General features: G+C 45.6%; 1 protein-coding gene across 1 annotated transcript in view; it reads right to left on the reverse strand.

Annotated features, from left to right (window-relative positions):
* Positions 1 to 6794, reverse strand: part of PCSK4 (proprotein convertase subtilisin/kexin type 4) — a 1746539-nt gene extending 1739745 nt beyond the window's left edge. The window contains exon 1 of the mRNA XM_069646705.1: positions 6554 to 6794. Within this exon, the coding sequence (XP_069502806.1) occupies positions 6554 to 6706 (153 nt within the window). The 5' untranslated portion in view covers positions 6707 to 6794. The remainder of the gene's footprint in view (positions 1 to 6553) is intronic.
* Between the last annotated feature and the right edge of the window lie 1121 nt (positions 6795 to 7915).

A 7915-nucleotide genomic window follows, 5' to 3' on the forward strand; every position in this document is an offset into this window, starting at 1 on the left:
AGACTCAAGTGTAAGGTACTATTTGTGCTGCTTTTACGATTCTCTGCTCTTATTCCGAAAATATTTAATAAAGATAATTTGGAAGAAAAGAAAAAACTTGGGCCACAGGGAACACATTTCTGAGCACAGGAAAAAAAAAATCAATTGGCTCCCTGTAAACTCTAGAGTACGCGTCACCCTGATACACAAGTGTGTTTCTGGTAAAGCTCCCTCCTACCGAAAAAAGAAACTAATTAACTACCATCCACAGAGACTGCTCAGATCCAGCAACAGTCGGTTATTGGTGTGTCCCAAACCTAACCGTGTCCGGGGAAATGGAAGATGGTTTCCCTTCCTTGCCGCCACAGCTTGTAATGCCCTTCCTCAAGCATTGTGACAAGACACTTTGCTGCCCTTCTGCAAACTATTAAAAAACTACCCTATTTGAATAATCGCCCTTCATGTCTGCTCCCAGGTTATCCAGTGCTTTTGGCACGTAAGAAACAAATAGATAAAATAAACAAATAAATAATGGGACTTCATCTGCTAAGGTGCCCACACTGACTATGGCATCTTCCACGACAGCAGCGACCACAATGGCCTGCTTGGCCTTACTTTGGCAGTCCAGATCTCCCTTCCTATGGGTCAAGTCCCTCACACAGGAAAGAATACTCTAGCTGTAAGGGTGCAGGTGACTCCGTACTAGAGGTAGCCATTTGTATGGGATTTCCCCTTCTGTTTTTTGGGTAACTTTCATGAAAGAAGGATTAAAACCATTGTATTTACCTTCCTTATGTTTACTTTTATCATCAGCCTCTGCTTTGTGTGTGCTCGCTTGAGCTTTTTTCTGGACACGAGTACTCGCATACCTATCATCAGCCCTTGCAAGCCACCTAGGGTCTGCAACAGACTTATCCACTAGATGCTGCTTTACCTCTGCCTCACAATTCTTTAGGACATACCCACAGGCTATCAAATCAAAATGTGTCAACTTTGTTACCAGTGACCCACCATTCTAATACTTTATGGAAAAAAGTGTCCGGGGCAACAAATGTAAGTTGCTAGGTACTAGCCAGTCAGAAAAGAGTCACTTGCCACCTCAATTCTATACATGCACACACCACACCATTTCTTACTTGCCAAGATTCTTATATTACTAGCCAATGACTAGTGGCAAGTGCACATTTTGTGCACTGTGCAAAGTCTTCAAAAGTTTGATTCCCCATTTAGTGAGCACTCTGAAGCTCCTCAGATATTGCTCTGGGGTCTTGCAGAACGTCTGGAGTACGTCAGGCGACATTTTGGCATCAATGGCCTTCCCTGTAAAGGAAACACAGAGAATGAAGACTTTGTGAATAAAGGGCACTTTAGGTTAATACGCAGGAATTCTAAGGCAATCGATTTCAGCAGCAATGTCAAGGTTATAGGACTTTAAAAGTTAAAGAAGGGGTGCTTAGAAAGTCACTAAGGTCCTTTAAGATGGACCTGGGGAAAAGGGGTCTCAATTTCTTGTCTTGGGCGTTCAACAGAATCGAAACCAGGCCTCACTGCACTTTCCTCCAGTTGAGATTGTGTTGAGTGGGAGGAGTTGCATTGTTCACGTATCAAGTCAGCGTCGAATAGGCTTCAAATCGGGGCTCTCTGTGGATTGAGTAGGTGCTTGAGACGGGTCGTTGGGTCTCAACAGTTCGAGTCGGGTCGACCTGATGCATCCACAGGGGTGAGTTGGATTTGAGAAAGGCTAGTCGATGGCTTACAGCTGCTCAAGACAGCTTTAGAGTCAGGTTGAAACAATGCTTCTATTGGGTCAAGTCAGTGCTTGGAATGGGCCGAGTTTGGTGCCTCCATAGCAACGAGCGGCAGTTGAGTTGCTTCACTGGTTCAAGTCAGTGATGTGATGAATCGAGCAATGGCATCACTGCTTCCCTGGAGGGAAGCTTCCCTTACGTGGGCAGCGGAAGGCAGAAGCTACCTGACTGACACTGGGGATGGCTATCTGCGGGAGGTACACATGGGGAGGATAACTCCGGCAAGGCAGAGTAAAGTGGTTAGATCAAAACAAACCTCTACCTGGTTTTCTTGATAACTCACATTTATCCTACCCCCATTCTTATATGGCATATTGTAATGTGGATAGAGAATCTCCAACTATAACTAATCGCCAACCTTTCTTACATCCCCCTCTACTTAATAATACTGAGATGAGGAAGATGCTGGAGTAATGAAGATCACTACAAGCAAACGGCATTCTAGCAGTTGGAGAAGATCAACAGGTGCCAGGACATTCAAATACGGCTCACTTGAACAGAGCAAGAGACTCGCCTCTCCCCAACACTGGTTGGTACACCGGAGGAAAGCAGGCTGCAGACCGGAGCAGAAAAGCATTAAGAGAGCGTTATCCAGGGAAGTCAGGCAGCAGGAGCTGACACGTGAGGAATGAGGCCAGACAGGAACACAGGAGCCGATAAAACAAACTCACAGCCAGCGAGCAGGCTGCAGAGAGAACGGTGAGACGCGAGGGATGTCGAAGCCGCCAACGGAGATCGGTATGCCCCGAGAAAGAGATTGGGATAGCGGGACGCTTCAGTGCGAATGCTGCGTACCGTTCACCCATCAAGGGAGCCCAAACAAGGATGCTGGGACATTAACAACTGCTAAGAATGGGTCACTGACCCAGTGTATGAAATGTATAATTATAATTAACTGGATGCAAGAGAAAGTGATTCATGACGAGAATTGTAAATTTGCACCCCAATACTAAAATCGCTTGAAAAAGCCCTGGCAGGAGAGTAAACCAGGCATTGGAGGAAAAGGGGAAGAGTCCACTGCGTGTGAACTGCTGATGTGAAGGAGGTCTCAAAGGCACGAACCATACCCCTTTGGAGTGTGAGCAATGTTGAACTGTGAAACTGAAGGAAACTCAGGGGCAGGGTCGTCCGTCCCCCTTGAGAGCGTGAAGTATATTAAAAGTGACATTGAGAAAGCTTAGAAATCTTGGGGAAGGGAAAGACCCTTTCTGATGGACATTTATTGGTTTTCTTTTCGACCCTTTGTGCTTGGAACTTGGAAAGAAGCTGCAGGTGCTCAGCTAAATAATATCCCCATTTTCAAGTTATATTGAGTTTCGTGTGTGAGGGTCAGCTTAGAATTTGGGACACAGGACAGAGAACTCTTTTGATTTGGACACTCTGACACAGATGTTACTTAGTTTTGTTGAGGCGGGAAACCCCGCCTAGAGTTAGGGATAAGTAGGATTTTCCCAAACCCCTCTTTTATTTTATTAATAAAAGTCGTTAACCAACATGAAAGCTGCCACTGTGTCCAAGTCTTACTCTTGATCCCTTACATAGTCCAGACATCTGAAAGAAGCAGGTAAGCAGTTCAAAGATGTTGACTGCCACAAGTAGTAAGGCGCATCCTGCAGCATCTCGCAGAATCAAGCCTGGCCATGCCAGCTTTAATGGGTCTGGAAGAGGAAAAACAGGGTTCCAAGCTGCTTCTGGGTTTCTGAGTTATGTGAAGCCGCATTCCAGGACCTCCAGTGGCAAGGTGATTCCTTTGTTCAGTTCTACCACCTCAGGAAGTTTATCTGGCACCTACAATGGGCCCTTCATCTCCAGCGAGCAGGATCCTGGCTCCAGTGCACAGCCAGCAGAGAGATATTGCTCCACAGCAGTGTCGCCCCAACCGTGCCCATGAGGTGGGTAGGGAGAAGAGCTTTCCTTTATCTTGAAAGCTTCCGTCTTCACTTCTATGGCAGAGGACTTTGGAATGGGATGCATCCCCAACAGAGCTCCAGGTGATTCATGCTGGTCTTGAAGTCCAAAGACTAAATCAACTAAGGGCAGTGTGTGCTTCCCTTATAAGGGCAAAATGCTACAGTGGATTGGTCCCAAGAAAGCCTGTTGTCAGGGGGTCCAATCCAAGCTGCTATAATAGGTGTACTTTGCTTTCAGATGTCATACCCAAAGTACTTTGTCTGAAGGAAGTGGGCAGGAGGTTGGGCCAGAAGAATAGCTTGGGAGCAATGCACTTGTCATGGAAACAAGGCAACGCCAAGCACCACAAGTTCAATACCCAGTCATGCGCTTTGAGGCTGGAGTCTGGCATGACCCACGATATTTTAAGAAATTATTTTTTTTTTTAAAGCGTAGCGAGCCCTAGCAGCATCCCAAAATGGTGGTACCCCTCTCGGCCTAGCCTTCTCCTCTTGGCTACTCTCTACCTTCCCATATCTGCCTGCTACATAAGGACTCCAGTGATAAGCACCCTTGTGAGAGTATCTTTGTCATGTTAGGGCTGCCTTTCGATCACCAGGTTCCCAGCGGCCCTCCCGGAGAGGATTCCTTTGCCCTGGAGAAGGTGCCGGCAGCTTTCTCCAGGGTGTCAAAGGGAGCAGCTTCTTGGGCTGGGTCTCACGTGGGTGTTGTGGAGACACCCAGACAGTTAATGCTCACCAGCCCAGTTATGGCTGAGCTACCTCTCCAAGCCGTTATGGCGGAGCAACCTCTCCATGCTGACAATCGTATGGCATCCAAATGCTGGGACTGTATAACTGTGTGAACCTGGTAGCCTCCGTTCCATAACCAGACATTGTCTATATTTACAGTTTAATGTGGAACAAGGCTGAATACAATACACAAGTATTTTAGTTTGAACCTTAATTGCAGACGATTAAAAAGCCACCTCTCTCTGCTGAAACGTCATGTCCTGTCAGGTATGCACATGTACCCTTTGACCCTGCCCTGCTGCCACTGCAGGGCAGTTGCTGTAGAAGTGAGGAGACAGCCACAGCACAGGCACATGAATGGAAACCTTCCCTCGGCAGTGTGGTTACAAAATACAGCTCTGCAGCAGTCTCCTGGGGTGTTTAAATGCTTAACATCTCTTTGTTAATGTGTACAACTTCATTAATAAGAAATGGTAGTGGGGCAATTTGCATTTTGCTTCAGAAAGCAGACAACGCTCCAGTTATGTGCATTGTATCAAGACAAAATAAAGTTACTATTATCGTCATTATTTGTTTTATTTGACACACACACGCACACCCCCACACCCAGGTTTTGTATTTAAGCGGAATCTAGCAGCGGTTTCGTCACACTTTATTAATAAGCAGGATGCCTGCATGAACTAATAAGCAGACTATCTGTAGCTTTTGCCGAGTATATTTAAGCGTTGAAAGTACATTTGCAAAGCCCAAAATTCTTTTTTAGACTTGCCTTACTTTGCATTCTGGAACTTGTAATTCTCCGTTCTAAAGGAGGGCGAGGGGGACTTAAAATTATACTATTGTTGCTTAAGATATTTCTGTGATGATTTATATATTCATCAAGCTGTTTATGATTTGGGTAAAAGTCACCTTTATAAAACAGAGTTTTCTTGAAAACCAATCATGAACACATACTCGTATCAACTAGACCTGAGCCATCACTGAACAGAAGTTGCTACTCGTTTATCAACCTGGGCAGGATAAAAGGCGAGTTGGCCATGCAGGATTTGAACCTGTGACCTGCAGATCACACGCATATTGTAACAGCGAGCTCTCAATCTAGTGAGCTATTTCACCAGCTAGCTGCCTAAAATCTGTGCCTTCCACAGCAAGATCATATTGCACTAAACCGTTTTAGTTATTTGCCTTATTTCCACATATTTATATTTCCCAAGCCAAAAAGTGTTTAAGTAGAATGTAACATTTTCTTCACATTATATATGAAGCATACAAGTGAGCCATGAATATTTACCAAGGATGTGACAAGAGATGTTGTCATCCTGGAGACTGGTGGGGATATTTTATCTGGTTCTGGACATGTACTAATTTTCAGGGGACAGGTCGATACATGTGGGTGGACACCGTCAGCTCACTTTTTTCAACGGGTAGATGCAACACTGGTCCTGTATTTCTGGATGGCAGTATTAAAAAAATGTGCTTGCTCAAGTTTTCAGCTACTAGGAGTTCACACTAGCAGACATGCCAACATTGTGGAGCTCCTGAGAGGGAGATTTCACAACAGAAATCGGGAGAATGCAGTTTTCCCATAAGACTGCATTGGGGTTATAATGATTTTAGACGGGAGACAGTTAAAAATAGCAATATTTTTAACTGAAAATTCGGATCTCCCGCTAAATCAGGAGGGTTGGCATGTATGCACTAGGTTGTCATGTTTCCAATGCAGACACTTACCCACAAGAACACATAATAGTGCCATTAAAGCTTGCATCTCATGTTCGGAATTTTGTTTTCATTGGAATATTTCATTATAAATTGTTGGGCTTAAAGGGTGGGCACCTTTTATACTTTCATAGTGTAGTCATTGGAAATTCGGAAGGCTTACCATGCTTTCGCTGCTGCCTACATATGTAGTGGTCTTTATCGTGTGATGTCACTTCCTGTGATGTTATCACATGCAAATTAAGGTGCCCCGTACTTAATTTGCCGCAGCTGGACGCGCAAAGTCTAGGGCCAGCCACGTATAGCACAATTCAAATACAGAAAACAGCGTCCCCAGAACCCACAGTTGGTCCATCCCAAAGTCTACGCATGGCAAGGCCGAACTTCCTAGCCAAGGTGACTCACCTGTCCCTGCAGTGTGAACCCATGTCTACGCGCCACTCTGCTCGCCTCCATCGGGCCCCCTGGGATTCGAACCGCCCAGCTATTCGTAAAGACCCGCAGCCCGGTGATTGCAGGGAACCAAAACAGAAGCAACGGGAGGCCGACGCCTCTCATTCTGTCCAGAACCTGTGGCTTCCATTGCCGCCACAGCTACGGCGGCCGGATGTTATTGATTGAAAAGTGTCCGCGAGTTCACACCACCGCCCCGCACAAACGTTGCGTTTGAATACTGCGCCTGCGCATTGGATTTAGGTCGGCTCACGAGTCGCGTTTCAGAAGTCTCACACGCGAAATCTAAAGCTCATACAAAGTACGATTCCTACCTTTTCTACCGCGCGCGCGCGTGCGTTTAGAGCGTGGTTAGTCTCAGATGTTTGCACTTGTCAAATGGCCAGACAACATATACATTGTGCGCTTGCTTGCAGGGGATTTTTATGTATTGTTTGTATGATTACTTGGCAGACGGATCGGATTCCAATTTCCAGCCAGAGCCATATCTGCAATTTTTTTCTTTCTCCCTCCTAAAATAATGTTTTGTAAATTTTAAAAAACGTAATTGTGATTTTAACAGTACAACAAACAGTAAAAAAGTTACGGTCTAAGGTGTGTAGATCAGCGGTTCAAGACAACTGGCATACACAAGTTATGTTATTTTATGGTTATGTTATTTGGCATTTATACAGCGCTCTATATCTCATTAGTCTGACCTGAAAGCGCTGGTAGGTTGAACGCTCTCGGGGACCGCAGTTCAGGTCAGTCGAGAGAGTAAGGTGTCATAGGGTGCTTGGGTGCACCGCTTATGTGCGCAGCCGATGCTATTGCTTGATGGTAGCTGCATCGTGGCATTGGGTATGGTATTTGATATCAGTTGAATGTGTGCAGTCTGGAGGATGTACACCAAGACTGGGTTCTGGCTGCGTTAGGTCTGTGTAGTACACTTATGTGTGCAGGCAGGCCGATTTTCGAGGGGTATAGCTGCGTTTTATCAGAATGTTGAAGTGTTCATGAAGTATTGTTCGTATGTGAGCAGCTAGGCTGAATTGATCGAGGGGTGTGGCTGCGCGCTAATTGTGTGTTGGTGTAGAGTAGAGAGTGAGCATAGTGATGGGAGACGTCAGTGTCTGAATGGAGGTTTCGATTAATCAAGCTCGCAATTCTGGACTCCAAGTTGGCATTTGCGAGTGCTGCGTTCAGAGTAAACTTATTAGTGACTTAACAGGGGCATTCAGTGTCGTCATTGCTTGGGGTCTCCTTGAACATTTGTCATTTGGTTGCAAGGTCTCATCAGCCTTAGATGGTCTTAGTCAGCATTATGGAAAGAAC

This window comes from Ambystoma mexicanum, chromosome 1p (assembly GCF_040938575.1).
Source record: "Ambystoma mexicanum isolate Mex_15411 chromosome 1p, UKY_AmexF1_1, whole genome shotgun sequence".
NCBI lineage: Eukaryota > Metazoa > Chordata > Amphibia > Caudata > Ambystomatidae > Ambystoma > Ambystoma mexicanum.